This window comes from Triturus cristatus, chromosome 7 (assembly GCF_964204655.1).
Source record: "Triturus cristatus chromosome 7, aTriCri1.1, whole genome shotgun sequence".
NCBI classification, from domain to species: Eukaryota; Metazoa; Chordata; class Amphibia; order Caudata; family Salamandridae; genus Triturus; species Triturus cristatus.
Genome location: NC_140590.1, coordinates 1,042,705,754 through 1,042,725,519, shown reverse-complemented (window position 1 = coordinate 1,042,725,519; position 19,766 = coordinate 1,042,705,754). Strand labels below are relative to the sequence as shown.

At 42.9% G+C, this 19,766-nt stretch overlaps 1 protein-coding gene across 1 annotated transcript in view; it reads left to right on the top strand.

Moving 5' to 3' along the window:
* Nucleotides 1-19,766, top strand: part of STK32A (serine/threonine kinase 32A) — a 636,628-nt gene that overhangs the window by 590,074 nt on the left and 26,788 nt on the right. The window contains exons 10-11 of the mRNA XM_085618100.1: nucleotides 2,612-2,737; nucleotides 7,015-7,146. Of these exons, the coding sequence (XP_085474226.1) occupies nucleotides 2,612-2,737; nucleotides 7,015-7,146 (258 nt within the window). The remainder of the gene's footprint in view (nucleotides 1-2,611; nucleotides 2,738-7,014; nucleotides 7,147-19,766) is intronic.

Genomic DNA, 19,766 nt, shown 5'->3' with positions numbered 1-19,766 from the left:
TTAGGTAGAAAATAGATGAGGTAAGACAACGTTCCTATGTTTACAACTGTTTTGTGAGGAAGTTGAAGATAGGTACTTAAGAAGATAGTTACAGAAGAATTTTCTTATGGTTGGAAATCAGCTGCCACATGAGAAAGATGATCTATACCCCAAAGGTACAATTAAGTTCAGGCTTTTTTCTGGCATGGTCCTGGGCCTATATTTAGTAAGGATTGCGAGACTGGGTACATATTTGAAGGCCCTGATGTGCAGAGCCATGCATCTCAAGGCCAGAACTTTAAATGGCAGTACTAGTTGACAGGAAGCCAGAGGAAGTACATTTAGCATTGAAGATGACTCTGGCTGACGCCATTTGGGCAGTTTGAATCTTTCTCAAAGGGAAGCCATTGATGCCTTTTAAAAGGGCATTGCCAAAGTCTGATCTAGGAATAATTAATGACTAGATGATAAACGCGATATCACTAAGTCAAAGATCTTTATTTCGGCCACTTGGGTCATAAAAGCACATTTAAAATAAATACATTACATGCAAATTGTTGGCAGTATCCTTTAGGCTATATAAAACGAGATAATACTATGAAGAAAAATGTGTTTCCTTCTTGAGATCTTGAGTTGGCGAAGTCAACTCCTCTTATAGCCATCTTAGAAAGGTTTGTACAATATACACACAGTATATGGTCTTTACATTAGCCACAAGACAAAAAAAAACTAAAGTGCATATACGTAAACAATGGGGTGGTTTTAAGAAAAAGATCCATTTCATTCAGATGTGGTATCTTGAAGAGGCGCAAAAAAGAATACAATTATGTAAAAAGGTATCAAATTTTGATGTATGAGAAAGACAATTTCATTAAAAAGAAAATAACAATATCAAGATAAAAATGTGGCCATAACATTTTTAAAGAAATGCATTAAAACACTGATTATTTAAAATAGTGCGAGACCTAGGGAGCAGCAATTAAGTACATTCATTTTAAAAGGGAAAGTACAGGTCCAGTATGACATGATAACTAGTGGTGAGCTGGAGTTGGCCTATGAGCTCTTCTTTAAGATGGCACTACGAGTACACCACATAGAATACAAAAAGCACGAGATAGAAAACACAATGGGCATACCGGTGTCGTACTTGAGTAACCTAAACACCTCGTAACAGTGTCTAGACCCCAGGTTCATGCACAACTGTAGCAGCCAGCAAGACCTTGACATACTGTAACCAGGGCAGAAAAATAGCCCATGAATTTCAGTTTCCTCTGCTTTCTCGCACGCTGGACAATCCAGACTGGGGGCAAACGTGATATCTGAAATATGGGTGAATTTGATTGAGGTGTGATTGGGGCATCAAAGAAAACTGTGTCCTAGGGTAACTGACTCCCAGACCTGCACATGTCTTACGGGGAGAATGTTCTTGTCCTGCATTCTCTGAGTGAGATGTTCAGAACTGAGCTACCCTTACGCTCTTAGGTTCCTACAATCAGGATTTATTTTGTGACATGTAAGAAGGACATGTTTGTTTTCATTCATGTCTGTATGGTCTTATTTGTTAAAGATATAGTATTAATGACCACTGCGAAGCCCTGAGTCCCCTGAATGCCCTTACTACTTTTTTGCAACTTCCCTTATTGTATGGGTGAACATTCCACATATTTACAAGGTGGTGCTAAGCCACTTAATGTGCCTTAATGCCACCTTTTAAATATGCCCTTTTCTGCCACAGTCTGCTGTGGCAAAGGAGCGGGCAATGGGTGTTGCAGTAGATGTTCCACTGCAACACCCACTGAATTTTGAGGCTGCACCAGATTTACGAGGCTGGGGTAGCACCAAAAACGAAGAGCCTGGTCTTAGAATGATGATACGAGGAGAAATTATTAATTAATTAATAATTTCTCCAAGTTTTTTACTCTTTCTATGTCACGTAAAAAAAGCAAATCACCATTATTCATTGTTTATGTGCTGGACGGGAGACCTTACTACACATAAACGATCATCCCCGCAGTGCAGGCACCCTTGCAACATTGAGCAAGGGAGGCCAGCGCTGGCGCTAGACAGCTTTTTTAGCGCCAGCACTAGGGGAAACGCAGGTGTGTGCTGTATTTTTGTAAATATGGCACATCCCTGTGTTTCGAAAAGGTTGGAGAGCGGTGTTGCCAAATTTGGTTTAACACCACGCTCTGGCATTTTATGTAAATCTCCCCCAAGGACTTTTACTTACAGTGTTACTTGGCGGTAGACTTGGGTTCTTCTGTCACATTTTAAACAAAAACAATATTTTCCTTTGTGCCTAACGAATGGGTGCAGATTCCATTTGAGACACTGGCTAGTGGCAAACTCTGACAGCCATTTTGGATACTACTGATGTAGAAATGCCATTCCTCTATGTGCCACTGCCCACTGTAGCTAAGGCAGCCCTCTGCACTGCTAGCTCCAACACAAAATAGATTCAATGGAATATTCTCTTTGTGGCTCAGCAGCTGCTCCCTTAGCCTGCATCATACTGCTGCCAGCATATTAATGTGGCCAATTTGCAAAAACTTTGTAGCTTTTTTATTGACCTGCTCCCTTTTCCATGAAGGTGTCCTTGATAAGCACGTTGTGTTCTTCTCTCCAATACCAGCTGCTGGATCCCAACCCAGAAGAGCGCTTTTCCAAGTTGACTGACATTCAAGACTTTCCCTACCTCGCTGATGTGAACTGGGATGCAGTTTTAGAGAAGAGCATAGTCCCAGCATTCACTCCAATGGTAAGAAAAACTCTCGATAGAGGAACAAGCAAAGAGATGTTGAAGGGCCAATTCATCAAAGATATGCTTTGGCCGCTTCCCAGGTTGCAATGTTTAGTTGAAGAATTCTGTCTACTACAAGACGCGCCAGTTCTTGAAACCAGCTCAATGTTTTTTAATACTGAGAGGAGCATAGGTAAGGTGTGGGCACATGGTGGGGGACTGAAATCACGCTGGCATTCTATGTACTTATTTGTCTGCCTTACAGCCACTAACTTGTCGAGTGCCTTTTCTTGGCTCTTGGAAGTTGACTTGCTGATATTTCTCTGGATGTGTCTACCTCTCACCCATAAAGACGCTTCCCTGCGTGCAGTGGGTGTTTATGTGTTGTCAAAAATGGTCCAGTAGACCAAGGGGAAGCAAAGCAAATGACTGTAGGCAGAGACACATACTCCTAAAGCCAAATGCTGCACAATGATTGCCCCAGGTCAGCACTGGACACTGTGCCACTCCGGCAATATTTCGGTGAGCTGCAGGCTTGGGGGCTGCTTTCAGAGCACGATGAGATTCCATGACCCATCCATGACCCCTGGGCCCTATTCTAGTCACAGCCTCCTGCACCGTGGGGCCGATTTGAAGATGTCTATCAGTGCTGATTGTGGTTTACAGTCCGGCATCATTTCACTTAATGCCAATTCTAAATGAAAACGTAGGGAGCCGGCAGAATTATTCCAAGTCAGAGGTCATCTGAACTCAGGTGAAAACAGCGCCTGTGACCGATTTCAGATTCTCAGAGGCGCATTTTGCATTTACCTGTGGAATTCCCTACACCCTCTTCCCCCTCCTCCCCCCTGAAAACCTTCCAGGTATTACCTGAAGGAATTTGTACCCGGAAATGATGGAACAGGGAAATGTGTGGTGTGAGTATGAGGTGGACCACACGTTATTCCCTGTTGCAAACTTCAAAAGTCGGACTCCGGATACAAAACTGCCCGGGAGGGGGAAGCATGGCAAGAGTATTCCACCATTTTACTTCCACTTCCCGGTAATTTCAATGAGGACAGAAGGATGGGCCGTGTGGAATGTTGGACATGCATATTGTGCTATAAGCCTGCACATGCCGCATGCGTGGATGCAGCATGGCAAACATTCTGGGAAAGCAGAATATGCAGGACAAAATAGTGGTGCCTGGGATAGCTGTGCTATGCACAAAATGCTGCCTTGTTTCATCTTCCTTATTATTTGCAGAAGCTTCTACTATAGTTGACGGAGCAGCCCTGTGTGGACAATGAGTTTCCTACTGTTTTTATTGCGTCTATGATAACCAAGACCGCCCAGTGAAATTAGGATCGGGCAAGGTGTACAGCTACAAAAAAAACTCAATACTGCTGGCAGGACACCGATCAACTCCATCCCTGGGGTGGGGAGGGAGGGGGAGGCATCTTAAGCACAAGGAAATAAACAATAATGGAAGAGAAACAGATCCCTAACAGGAATACCAATACAGGGCATGGACTGCCGCACAAAGGTAAAAGGGAAGGTCGTTTTCCCGTCCTTTATGTATGAATTTAAGGAGGTGAAGGAGAATAAATATCAAAGCAAAATCTTTTCATTTTGTAAGATATTGCAGAACGCATCCCTAGAAACATGAAGCAAATACTTCAGCAGCACAGTCTGCAAGCCTTGATGCAGAGTGCATCTTTCCCTCTCTATTGTGACAGGGCCAATGACTGGATCCAGCAGCTCTTTCCAGAGGTTGTCCTAACCATATAACTGGCCTCACAGCTTGTTTCTTTGTTACTTTTTCCCTCTGCCGCACCGGGTGTGGAAGAGCATTTAGTATACCGGGGCTGCAACTGTGGGGCTGCAGAGATATTATGTCTGTGTGTTGGATGCTGGCATTGATTGCAGTGGACATGTTCAGGTCATACATTCTCTTGACTTGATGCGGGGTTGAGTGGGTCAAGGGATGACGGGAGGAAGGGCAAGCGAGAGGAGAGCAAGCCACCCACTAGCAATGTCGCCACAACTCTGTTTGCAGCATGTGTCTGCTAGCCTCCCTGTACATTATTTCATAGCTAACATGGGGGCATATCATCAAGAACAGGCGATAATTATCGCTAAGCGCACTTGGCGCTAGGATAATTATCGCCGGGTAACGTGGAATTTTATCACTGAGATAGCGTGCTATTAGCAACGCTTATCTCAAAAGCTAGAAAATTCCCAGCGCTAACTGCCAAATGTGAGATTATCGCTGGAAATCCAGCGATAATCTCACAAAGTTTGGCGATAGCTTGATGATAGGGCAAGTCATACTTAGCCATGATATCCACCTTACATAGGATATCATGGCTGAGTCAGTCTTGAAGCAGGCGTAAGAAAAATAGCGATAACAGAGGTTATCGCTACTTTGCTTGTCGCTCTGCAGGTTAGCGTGCCCATTGATAATTGGAGAAATGGCGCTTAGCGACATTTCTTCAGTTATGTCGGGGCAGGAACGCCCACTTTGCATCTCATTAGAGATGCAAAGCTGGGCGTCCAGAATACAAGCGCTAATGCAAGGTTTCACGCGATAGCGTGACCTTGCTGATTAGGCGATAAAATTATCTCCGCTTTTCGTCCGAAAACGGACGCAAAAGCGACGATAATTTTTTATCGCCTCGTTGATGATATGCCCCATAGTGTGTGGCACATCACTGCTGTCCTCATCACTTTCTAACTCCATGTTCTGTTTAAGTGAGGATAGAGTCCGCTCCAGGGTTTTCCAAGTACAGCTGGATAACAGACACAAACGTACTGATGCTACAGCTGCAGGTCCAATGTGGCTGGCAATGAATATCCATGGCCTTTGCCTAACTTATATTGAAAAAACATAGATGCAGGAAACAAATGTACTTTTGAGGAGCCCATCACCAGAGACAACAAATGTTGGGGTTGCCAAACACAGGAGTTGCTGAATACTAAAGGCCTGGCACTGGGATCGCACACTCACGGTGGCGGTCCAACTGCCACCACCACGGCAGTCTGACCACCACGCCAGTCCTACCGCTGTATTACGATGATGGTGGTGGGATCGCGTTGAGACAGCTGCCACCGCCAGGCTCCAGGATCCTGCGGCGGTGGGGAATGCAAGCAGAAATTACAGTGGTGCCAATGACATCACCGCCAAGCAGATTCTGAACTGCCTTTCCACCAAGTATTTTTTAAAAAGAGGGACCCCACCAAAAAAGGCCTGATGGAAAGGCATGGACAGTAGCCCCCAACAGGGGGTGCGTACCGAGGGCACATGATGTGCCCCCCCAAAAGTGCATGGCTGTGATATGATGTTTAGGCTCTCCTATGAGCCAACCGTACCCGCTGCCATGACACCACTGCTGCCGCACCGCCACCCCTGGATTCAACTCGGAATTCGGTGGGCGGGTTCACCATGGGCTTGGCAGTCTTCCTGAGACCGCTGTGGTGGCGGTCCTGCAGGAAGGCCGCCAAACTCGTAATCAGGGCCTAAAACTGCATTTTCTTCCTTCTACCACCCATCACTTGGACTCCTATCTCACCCTTGCTGGTTCTTTTTCATCCCGGCTTTCCCATTTTGTCACTGTTTTCCTGTATTTCATGTCTCTGTCTTCCTGTGGCTCAAACTCTGATGATGAAAGGCCCTTTCTTGTAAAATGAGTGGTGGTTTCCACCACCTGCAAACAACGGTCTTTCATCATCAGAGTTTAAACCACAGGAAGACAGAGACATACCGAAAGGAGAAAAAGGAGGAAGAAAAATGTGACACTACCCTTGCCTTTGGCTTCTTTTGTGATCAGATCTCGGCAGAACAGAAGACAAAAGCGGGCATAGGTAACACTGTAACTGTACAGCAGCTTCTGGTTCAACAATAGGAGCACAATATGGCTGAGCTGCAACTGGAACATTGAAGAACAAGTGGTCACAAGTGACTACTGTGCTAATGAAGTGCTTGCGTTATTTCCCACATTTCCAAAGCCTTGAATGATTGCATACATGACAAAAAACACAGGGTTGGTCCCTGAAGTACACCCTGAGTACCAACACAGAAAATTACAGTGTGAGGAATGAAACACTATAATAATTCACATGGATATGATTGAAGCAAGCTTTTGATATTGAAATGATCAGAAATGAATAATAGTGTTTGCCTGGGTTGATAAAGGATAGTGATAGCAAACCATAGTCTACCAACGGAGTAATTGGCCTGGACTTAACCTCCATATCTGAGATGTTGGTGGAGAATCAAATTGCATCTAGCTGACAGTCTGATCTTTACTCTTCAGAAAGGCCGTCTGAACTGTGACCCAACATTTGAGCTGGAGGAAATGATCTTGGAGTCCAAGCCTCTCCACAAGAAGAAAAAGCGGCTCGCCAAGAAAGTTAAGGACACAGGGAAGAGTCGCTCCCATGCACAGGTGAGTGTCCACTGCATTCTCATGATAGGTTTATAGCTTTCTTTAATTTCAGTGAAGACCAACATGTAATACATTTGCTCAATAAAGCCAAAATTGAATCTGTCAGACACAAGGAAATGATGGGCCATCCATTTTATTTCAGCAAGGCTGCATTTCCATTTTATTCCCGTTTAGTAATATCACTCAGAGTTACAGCTAAATGCAATTAACAGGTTTACACTAAATGTTTAAAAGACAAAGAAAGGCAGTAAGGCTATAGGAGAGTCACATTAGTATTTATCCATATTATTTCATTAACCAGACCCAGACACTCAACAATTTGTGATCCTACCGCCAACAAATCACTAAGCAAAAATACTTAGCACATACAAAACAGGAGTGTCTATTATCTAAACATGTTACCATAATAGTATAATTTATACTTCACATTTCCATCATTAATGATACCCAAAAATCATAATTAATATCGACCAAATGTATAAATCATTTGGTCGATATTAATTATGATGTTTGGGTATCATCAATGATGGAAATGTTAAGTGTAAATAATACTATTATGGTTACACATGTTTAGATTTACACTAAAGTTTATATTAAATGAGAACTTAACTTAGAAAGCCTACTTTTTAAGTCAGTGTAAATCCATTAAGTAGTTATTTGAGATATTATTTTAAAAATATAGTAGTGAATTGGCATCTAAGAGTTAAAAAGCATAAATATCTTGTCCATTTAGACTTGCAAGTTAGAAGCTCATGTGTTTTGTCCATTACATTTGAGTTTTTCAAGAAAGTAATTGGCTGATCAATGGCTTCAATAAATATTTTCACTATTTTGAAGTTCTGCAGACTTTGTAGACCGGGTGAACTTTCTGTCACCAGGACATAAACTTGTGTCATTTTGATAATCTTACACTACTCATGTTACGAGAATTTTTCAAAATTATGCCATTACATCACTTCATGTAATTACAGGCCATTGGTGGCAACATTTTTGCGCAAGTGCACAGGAACAGGCAAACAAGTAAAATGTGAGTGACTGATGTTTGTGATGCTAGCTTTTAAAAAAACATGTAATTCAGGTCAGTATTCAAATTTTTGCTACCTTACACAAAAGTAAATAACACAAGTTTCATGCTCCCCTACAAATTTGTAAATTCTACACGGTGCAAAAAATTTCAAGTGGAGAAAGAGGCCCAATGACTAGCGTCAGAGGAGGTAAATATGATTATAAAGGTGTGAAACAATTGTAAAAAAAATTGTCAAAAATGCACCTACCCTAAAGTAAATTTGAAAATGTTCTGACATTTATGAGCACACAGTCCCCATTTTGTATCTGGGAATGAACACCATTTCCCATAGTTGCAAGTATCAGAGAACTTGAAAATTTCAGCAATAAAGAATTTCTCAAAATGTGTGAATTTCATTTACATATTTGGGTGCTATTTTTACAATAAATATAGTAGTATAAAAACCCAAATATTTCACTGGGAGCCATGAAATATCGAAAATATTTCAGGGTTCTCTGTGAAAAATGGGTTTTATCATCATAATGACAATTCATCTAATCAGACTGCAGAACATTACCATCATCAATAGCATTAGGATTATGTGGCATGGAGAAAAAAGTATGTGGCACATTTTCTGTTACATTTATTTTCATTGATTTTAGTTAGAAATTACAGTTACTGTACCATCTGCAAAATGTACCAATAGTGTGGTAAAGTATGTGGCAGATGTGGTAATTCCATAATTATGTGGTAAATGCTGCATACACAGAATCACATAAAACTACTGGCCCTCACTATTGTCCATTGTGTTATCAGCAAATTATTCAGGACAGATAAACAAACGTTATCATCATTTGTTTGCTGTCAAACTTTAAATCCAGTTGGTGCTTATTGTTAGCTGCACTTTGAAGAAAACATCTTTTTTAAGCTGCCCTCCCCTCCAAGTAAACATGCAATATAAAAAATACTTAAAAGACAACATGTGTAATATGGCGCTATAGTGCCATCTTGGGGTTCTGGGGACATTTAGAAAACAATCGGCCCTTGGCCTATTGTTTATGATGTCGCCAGAAAACGTTAATGTCAACATTAGACTATTTTATAACATTTTAAGGCAAGGTCACAAACCTTTAAAATGTCAATAAAAGTGGAAAAGACTTGGAGAAACTATTAATATATAACTAATTGATTCAAGATGTGCTGACATGTATTCACATTAATAAGCACAAGGCTACTGTACAATATATTGCCCACGTAGATTGACAAAGTGGCAAAATGTTGCCATCTAAGACACCATTCGCAGATTTCGTAAATTATCAGTGTTATTCAACCACACCCATCGCCACCTTTCATGTTCAGTTCAAGAGATTCGGCGAAAATAAATATAACGAAGGCACTCCAATTTAGTGGAAAAGAGATTCATAGGGGATAATTTCTCAAATCCTTCGGGCATTGACCTCTGACCTGGAAGAGATTGAGCATAAGCGTTCTTGCTTTTAAAGCCACCTGTTGTATGAGAGCAAGAGAAATGAAGCCAAAAATAACTGCAGCGCATGTGGGCATGCACGGAGGAAGCGATGACTGGGTAAACACTCAGAGCTCTGACTAAACATATGCCAGCTTCAGGAGTCCTCGGAGGTTGTAGGACTGAGTGGAAGAATCGTGTCCTTAGCCCTTAGGGCATGTGAGCTGGACGGCTGTGGCCGGCTGAGACACCCAATGACGCAAAGAAGGGGTAGGAGAGGTGCAGTCTGGGTACATTCCCAGGGAATGCGTGGAAGTCCCTCGGTGACAGCGGCACGGGGTTGCCTGGCATGACGTACTCCCCACACGAGAGTAGGAGCAGCGGGGCACGCTCTATACATGTCAGTGGTGTAATGCTGAGGCAGTGAGTCCGGAGCTGCGTTTGTGATCACACTCGGACTCGGAGTTGTCCCTGTCAGTGAAAGGGAGGGGGGAGGGGGGGGGGGCGGGGGGCAGAAAATGAGAAGCAAAAGCTACTCAACTCGGTGTAGAAAAATAGAAAGTTGAAGAGACACGTGATCCTGTACCCTCGTCATAGTAGGGACTAAGGAGCCGCTCTTACACCCGTCTGTTGAGTGCAAAATAACAACTGAGCCTGGTCTTAACTGACAAGTGTTTATGAAAAAAGGGGCCATCTGGTAAATAGCATAACAGGTTGCAACCCCCCCCCCCCCCCCCAAGCACGCATCAAATAAAGGAACCTTCCGAACGGCCTCCTGTTGATGGTTTTTCATTCTGAACGGCCTGCTGTTGATGGTTGTTCATTCTGAACGGCCTGCTGTTGTTGATGGTGGTTCATTCTGAGCAGCCTGCTGTTGATGGTTGTTCATTCTGAACGGCCTGCTGTTGATGGTGGTTCATTCTGAACGGCCTGCTGTTGATGGTTGTTCATTCTGAACGGCCTGCTGTTGATGGTGGTTGTGGAGGCCACCTTAAGGGCACTTCGTTCTTTAAAAGTTCATTAAAGTCAGTTGGCAGTTGAGACTGTGAAACCATGTGCCAGATTTACAGTATGCCCATCAACCTTAGGTGTTCTGCAGGATGTGTAGGAAACAGAAGGCCTTATGCTTGACCTACACAGTCCACAGGTGAGAGGAAGAGAAGCGGGGTATCACAGTTACTGAACAAACAAAACGGCTAGCCTTTGTCATTGAGCAGGAGATTGCATTCAATGCTGACGTGTTTTCACGAACATGCAAACCAGTCCAAAATGCGTTCAAATATACATTATTTTTGACAAGTCCGAAATGTACATATCTGACTTTCAATGATAAAGTTGTCTCCACCCATAGGCAGGTCTCCTTTGAATCAACTCAACACCAGCTCCTCCAACGTCCCCCAGCCTCCAGCATGTCCATCCTGGGACGCAAAAACGCCTGGAGGTCGACACTGTTAGTACTGAGGGCAGGTCCTTCTAAACTCCTTTTAGCACCCACTTTTAATCAACAATGAAGATTGCTCAAAGCGTCATCAACGGGGCACCAAGCGTGCACACAAAATGAGCTTCAAGAAAGCCTCTCTGCACAGTGTGATCAATGGAGAACCTACTGTGCAACAATGTAATCATAAGGTGAATCATTGATTGACACTGTGCCTAGCATGCAGACAGCGTACTAGGCACAGTGTGGACACAGTACGAATGAGTAGGTAACTAGTGTGTACACAGTATTATGATTGAGATACGCAACATGCACACCATATGAAAAGTTGTGCGTTCCTGGTATATACGGTATGATTAATGAGGTATCCAACATGCACGTAACATGGCTGAAGAGATATGTCGTATAGATACAGAACAATTGATAAGATATAAGGTGGACACACAACACAATCAGTCAGGTATGTAGTACGCACACAGCATTGTTGAAGGGTTGTCAGGTATGTACTCAATGTGATTGATGCACTCATCTCACCCCCACACACACACACACACAATTCATTGAAGAGAATGACATACTCTCAGACTTCCAAACAGGATTCCGTCCGGGAAGAGGCACTGAATCTGCCCTCCTTGCCATCGGGGATGACCTAAAGAATACAGTTGACCGCAGCGGGGTTGCTGCGCTACTCGTCTTGGACCTCTCAGCTGCCTTTGACATGGTTGACCATGACACTCTGCAACAAAGACTCAAGGAAGCTGGCACAGAGGGGACTACTCTAGACTGGATCGCATCCTACCTTCAAAACAGAACTAATGTCATCCATAACCACCCTTGCTCGTCCAAACCATACTCCACAAAAGCAGGGGTCCCTCAAGGTTCTATCATCTCGCCCATGCTTTTCAACATCTACATGAAATCATTACCGGTACTGATCAATCAATTTCACCTCATGTGCTATAACTATGTAGATGACACGAAAATACTCCTTCAACTGGAATGCCCCAAAGACATTGAAAAATCCCCAATTTTCAGTTGTCTCAGAGCTGTGGATCAGTGGATGACTTGGAGCCATCTCAAATTGAATGCTCCAAAAACGGAAGTACTCACCTGTGGCGATTGGAAACATTACGACCCGCTTGCCGCCCGGCCTGATGAACTGGGATCACCACCTAAAGTATCGAAGGAAGTAAGAAACCTCGGAATGACCATGGACTCCAAGCTGTCTATGAATGCCCAAGTGGACAAACTAGCAAGATCAAGCTTTGTCACTATAAAAACGCTGCGACTAATTTTCCCTCATTTGGGATTTCCACACAAGGTCCAAGCTACCATCTCCCTTGTTCTGTCCAAACTCGATTACGCTAATAGCCTCTACCACGGATCCCCTTTAACGACCATGAAAAGAGTACAACAGATTCAGAACTCGGCTGCCAGACTACTCTTGCATATCAAACCGTGAGACCACATCTCACCTGCCTTGAAAGCCCTGGATTAGTTACCGGTTGCCAGAGGATCCAAGTTCAAGCTACTTTGTATCACCCACGAAGCAATACATGGAATGGGACCGTTCTTCATCAGGAATAAAATCACCAAACACATTCCACAAAGGAACCTATGCTCTAAAGGGACATCTCGCCTTAAAATCCGAAGATACAAGAAAAAAACCATGGGCGGCACATCCTCTCTGTTCAAGCAGCCAAACTATGGAACTCTTTATCCCCCAACATAAGATCCACCGACAACCACCTTATCTTCAGAAAACTACTCAAGAATTGGCTCTTCCCCACATAAGCACCATACACAAACAGAAATTTACAGCATATTCCTCTGTATATAAGCATTTATTTTCACTATAGATATATACCTATCTTTGTGTATTGCTTTGTATAAACATGTAGAATAATTATGTTGTTGTAAATAAATAAAAGAATAAATAAATAAATAAAAATCATCTTTGGTCTACATGTACTTACTTCCATTGTGCATCTATGTACCTTCCATGTACTTGGATCTGTGTGTCTGTTACTTTTCTCCTGAAAAAGCATATCCAATGCACTACCCTATTTCTCCTGCCAGAAACCAGTCCTAGGAAGCTTGTTTCCGGTCCAGGGAAGACATGGCTTGGCAGTTCGGGCTGGACTGTTCCCATGAGGCACAGGGTCAGACTGATTTGCATATGGCCATGTCTGAACTGGGGTGGCAGAGTGGGCTAAAGAATGGTGATGGATTAAACCCAGATCAGTTGACTGGGGGTGAGTGCTTGCAATGTTCAGCACTCCGTCCATCATTTCCTTTGGTTTTTGCTTTGTTCGCCATAAGTTGGCAGGGTATGCTCAGACGTGAGTCCCTTGCTCACTTTGCCACTGGATTCAAGCAAGCCTGGCTGAAGACGGCTGAAATGCCAGAAACCAGTCCTAGGAAGCTTGTTTCCGGTCCAGGGAAGACATGGCTTGGCAGTTCGGGCTGGACTGTTCCCATGAGGCACAGGGTCAGACTGATTTGCATATGGCCATGTCTGAACTGGGGTGGCAGAGTGGGCTAAAGAATGGTGATGGATTAAACCCAGATCAGTTGACTGGGGGTGAGTGCTTGCAATGTTCAGCACTCCGTCCATCATTTCCTTTGGTTTTTGCTACCCTATTTCTCATCCTGTACCTCTATCAATATCTTCAATCTATATATACTTACCTCCTTTATGCATCTATATACTTTAAATGTACTTATGGATCTATATATTTATCACTCTTCTAATTTAGCATTTCAAATGAACTACCCAATTTCTCAGCCTATACTTTTCTCAATATATCCTCTGGTCCAACCTTCTGACTCATCTCAAACTTCTTTTTACTACTCTTTCCAATGCACTACCCTATCTCTCACCCTATACATCTAACAATATATCCTCTACATCCACTCTCTCATTTATTCCAATCCCCCATACCAATACTATGATCCCCAAATAACCCTTTCTAGACTCTCTCCTACTCTACCCCTCCTTGCATTATCTGACACCTCTTTTTACTATACCGATCGTCCAAAACAAACCTTTCTAAACTCTTCCCTCTGATTCTTCCCCTCAAAAACCCCTTTTTACTCACCCAAAAGCCTCCTCCTACTGCTATGACCTAACAAAAAATGGGTTCCAGAGTAGCGTGCTACTCGCCATCAAGGTGTAGCAAGCGCTATATAAATACAAACCTCTTTCGCTCTTCTATCCCGCAACCTACCCTTCTCTATCCAAATAACTGAATAACATATGCACCACTCAAATTACTTCATACGTCACTATACTAATTTTCAACACTAATCCTTCATGAGTTCCGGAGTAGCGTGCTACTCGCCAGAAAAGCGCTTCAACACCCATCAGGGGTAACTGGTGCTACATGAATGCAAGCCTTTCTTCCGTTTTATCCCTCTGCTACCATTCTCACTCCAAATAACTGATTAATATCCACCACTAAAATTACTTTCATATTTCACCATACTGATTCAGCACTAATCCTTTATAGGTTTCTGGAGTAGCGTGTTTCAACACCCCATCAGGGGTACCAAGCGCTATATAACTACAAACCTTTTTTTTTCCTCTTCTATCCTTCTGGTATCCTTCCCAAATCCAAATAACAGACTAACCTATCCACCACTTAAAATTTATTTGCATGTTTCACTATACTAATTCAACACTAATCCTCTATGGGTCCCAGAGTAGCGTGCTACTCGACGAAAAAGAGCTTCAACGCCTCGTCAGGAGTAGTAAACGCTATATAAATGCAATTACAATACAATGCAATACAAATGCACGGTCATGTGACTGACACCCCCTCTCTTACTGGACCTTCAGAGGCGCCAGCATGCGCAGGAAAGGACTGAGTGTTGTTGAAGGAGTTTTGCCTGGCCCTGTTGCCTGCTGTGTCCACGCTCAGCTGTGACACTTGCAGCTGCTGGAGGTGAAGGGCCTAGGTGGCGGTGACAGTGAAACAGAGTCCTGGTTTACCGTCTTTGAAATTCTTCTGTCAGTTTACCGGCCCCCGGCAGCGGTTCAGCGGAAGTCCCTGTCACATTCGGTTGCAGGCAGCGCGTGGCGGTGAGTAACGCGAGAGCAGCTCGCGGAGGCCAAACGAAACACCGTCTGTCAGGTAAATGAAGCTGTCGACAAGGAGACTTAGCCGAAGAGAACTTTTCAGGCGGAGCTTGAGCTTAAACGCTTGGCTCTCCTCCAGGCTGCGCGCGCGTGCTTCTGCTGCTGATCTGAAATGATAGCGCACGTGATCCCGTCACCGTGCTCCCAGCTTCAGGCTCCTCCAGCCTCCGCATCAGTCTGAGTGAGTGAGCTCAGGAGGGATGCCTTCTGTTACCGCCTAAATCAGCTGCCCAGTCGCATTAATCCTACCTGGGTCGATGTGGCTTGTGAAAAATGGCGGGAAAGCGATTCTGTGGCCGCTGCTGGTGCTTACTATTTGACTCATCGAGCGCATTGACCTGAAAAGCTCCACTTGATTTACAGCTTTATTTTATTTCATGTTTGAATTTTGATTTAAAAGTTACCCCACCAGAAAGGACTTCAACATATTTAATAATGACAACGTGCCTGAGAATCCATCAGTATTTGGTAACCAGATTTTGAGAAGAAATAAAACCTGACATTGCAAAGTTTACACATCCCACTCACCGACTTAGAAAGGCTAGACCAGTCGTCTTCAAACTTTTCTGATTATCAGAAAAGGGGGGAAGGAGAGAGGCGAGAACAATTTGGAGTCCCATCCAATTTGACACCCACTCTCAGCCAGGATATACATGTCAAAAGATGTTAGTGATGGCCCATTAAAGAGTGGCTTGCTGCCACTCATTTGTTTTTTACTTAAAACAAAGCTCTGTTACCAGCATGATGCTTCTCTGGGTCAGGGACTGGACTCCCCCTCCCCAGATTAATTAAGGTCTGCCCCCAGCGTGAAGACCCCTGGTCTAGATAATGACGCACTGCCACTAATGGGAAATACATGCAGTTTTTACACACAAAACCACCTGTGTTAGTTAAATTGTTTTCTGGTAAGGGCAGGTAGCTAATCCTGCATTGGAAAATAAGAAAACTTTCCTCTGTTTGTGTTCGCCGGACTCTCTTTAAAAACCAGGCTATGCTAAATGTATTGAAATTAGCCCGAACAGATGGTGAAAATCTGGCACCACTGCCTCGGCAAATCTGGAGCACACGATCTCCCTAACTCCATTGAATTAAGTTATATGGAAAAACATTTATATTTCAGTGGGACCTTAGTAATTGAATGCTTGGGCATATCTACTAATGTTTGCACGTGAACGGCGCAACTTTATATTGTACTGTACTTGTGCAAAGTACATAGATGGTGTGTTTTGTGTGGCCTAGCAACACGCAGACGCCCCAGCAAAACTGCACTAAACCTTCCCATCAGTATTTCGTTTTAGTCTGGTTGAAGCTAAAGTCACAACTTGCAACTTTGAATTGTATTGTCATGTATATAGAGCTTTCCATGCCCTTTCTGAGACATAAATCGCTTTTCAGTTTTTGAATAAGTTGCACTTCATATGTATCATTTAAATAGTGCTACACAACCCATGTCAAAAATCACTCAGTTTTTCATGCAGTTCATGGACGTTATTAAGATGTATGGTTGCAAGGTTTTAGGTAGAAGCTTGGGCTGTTTGAGAAAAGTTGGGTGCACTGAGCGAGGTGAGAAGGCAGAGTACAATGAGTACTGAACATAAGCACTTTTGTGAAGAGTGTAAAGATAGACGTGTATCCTACCCTCCAGAATAAGCATAAACTGACGTCAGCTGGAAAACACATGCGTCTGATCAGATTCATGACCTTTGAAGACCTAAAATGTAGAGGACATCTTACCTGAAATCAACAACCCTTGTTGCAATAACAAGGCCCAGAGTCCTGCAGATTTGGAAGAAACATTGTGAAGCACTTTCATCAGGCATGGAAGATCACAAGTGACCAGTGCAGATTATGTTAAAAGGGAATTACATAGTTAAAGCAATGTATCTGAGCTGCAGCATTTTGTGCTCGTCTAGGACAAGGGCCACTGTTAATTCACATGATTTCTATAGTCCAATCATACTAATACATGCACATTAATCAATGGCTCCTGGTGCCAGGCCATCAAGTAGTCACAAACCACTGAGTCTTACCTCTTCTGCTATCCAAACACGAGTGTTCAGGGTGCAGCTAAAGAATAATAATACGTTTGACCAGGAGGGTCATGAAAAGTGGGTGCAAGCCGTTGATGAAAGAGAGTTGCACTTTTGCTGATCTAGTATTAAGCCGCTTTGTGTGGAACTTACAAAGATATTGCATTGTACCCATTTAGCATACACTAAAAATATGAATACCAGAGTTTTGGGCATTAATAGTGTAAATGAACATGCCATCAAAACAGCTGAGAAGACAAAGTCTTTTAGTGTTACTGTATTGCTGGAAGTGCAGATGCAAACGTCTTCAAGCCTTCCTATTGAATTTTTGCCAGCAGTTTTAAAACTTGTATTTAACAGAAAAGAGGCAATCATTGTGACTTATTTCCTGTAATTCACAGTACTGAATTTATTTGCAGGATTTTTAACTTTCCTAAACAACTAAATAAAAAATAAATAAAAAAAAGTTAAATAGAAGTACTTCGGTACTCTGTACAGTTAAAAAAAAACCATAGAAACTTATAAATAATTTTCCTTACCTATCACCACTTTAATAAAGCGTTAATAGATAGGGAAAAATATAAAACCTAATACTTACCTGTATCTAAGGCCATAACCCAGAACACAGCCAAAGAGTACTTAAAACAACATGGCTGCCGTTAGTGTTTGTGAAGGCAGTCTTTAGCAAATCACATAATGTCATTGCTATGTGCTAGTTTCGCGAAGTACTTTGATGTACTGTGAAGTACTGCAAAACTTCGCAAATCCACTATGACAACAGATATCACTAAGTTAAAAATGCTTTATAACTTTAAAAAATACTTACCCTACTTACCTGTGGCCCCCAAAAGGATCATCTGCACACCATAATGAGCGGACGCACGCGAGTAAGGATGATACTCATTTTTACCTGCTTAAGATTGCTGCACTAAATTTTACTTCTTTTAAAATTGTAACCCCACATACCTTTTCTCTTGTATTTTCCCCACTGTTGAGCCGCTTCCCCTTGCCTCGCACTACTCCCTGGTCCACCGCGTGCTTATCCCGTTTGCAGTGGTGTCACTAGGGTTGGTGTCACCCGGTGCGGGTAACTCATGGTGTCACCCCCTCACGACTTACCGCATGGACCGAGTCCGCCCGAGTCCGCCAGTAAACACAGTTGGCAAATAACGGGACCATACAGAATCCTTAAATAACGTTTGTAAATGTACGTCCTATATTTACAAAATGTGCCTGTTAACAACAGTGTGATAATGATTCATTAATCAGGTTGTACAGTGGGCTACCTGCTAGTCAACAGTTTATTGGAATTTATAATATCATAGGTATGGTACTTTTTACTGGTGTGGTGTTCCCACTATCCAGCAACACGATATATCAGTGGTCGAAGTGGGGGAAAAAAAGTAGGGGAACTGTGGGCGGAGAATCAGAGGGCGGGAATAACCCAAGGATTGGATCAGTGGTTAGAGCCAGAGGCGTGGTCAGAATGCGCAAACATCCCAATTTTTTGTATTTGATTGGTTTCACTGCCCAGTTTTATCAACCAATGGATACACATGATTATTTAAGGTTATAATGAGTTATTGACAGTAAAATGTGTTCACAAAGTGGGATATGCTTCTAATCACAGAATGTCCCCAAATACGATAAAATGTGGAAGCACAAGCCATTTGTCTCCGAGCCATGGAGTTTCTGTCATCAGCACTTCTCCCTTTTCCAAAACAGCAGTTCAAACATGAATGGCTAAAAATCCTAGTTTGCAAATGTTTTCTAAATAATAATGGCCCTACCATATTTGCCTCATAATGCAAGATCTGCAGCATGATCTGACCATTTAAACTAATAAATTGTTTGTAGCTCAAACGTATCAAAAGTTAATAAAAAATGTGACTTGTGTTGCTGCGGAGTAGATGACAGTTAGTAGCTCACTGTTCTATGTTAGGATTTTAACCTATAAACTGCAAGTAACAAAAGGATCTCTCTGACAAAAGCAGTAGCCCACTGGCCTATTTACATTATGTGCACTTTGTGATCTGCATGGTACATGTTCTTTGCAACAGGTACATTAACCCTCTGAGCTACCTTTCCATGAGTCAATTCTTCCATTAGACAAAATTCCGATCTCTCTCTAGGAAGAACATTAATCACCAGAGTCATCATGACATTTTTATTGTTACCGAAAATTACTGGAGGCCAGGAAGGAGGCAGCAAGCGCTTTTAAAACCATAATATACTTGCAAAAATGATGCCTCCACCTAAAGTGAGCACCTGGTGCGGTCACACCGGTTGCACCGCCCTAGAACTGGCCCTTCTCGAGGGTCCTGTGATCTCAGGGACAGGGTCACTGTTCTAGGGTGTACTGCTTCATAGGCCTGCCCGCAAGACTGGAGGTGAACTTCAGTATGAATAGTGGTGGACAAGCCTTGAAGGTTAACCTACACTTGTCATGCTAGGGTCCACCTGCTGGTGCTACGACACCGGGGCTTCTAATGTCTTGCGAAGCCTTCTAAGGTCTAGCATGAGATAGTGCTCTCTCAGGA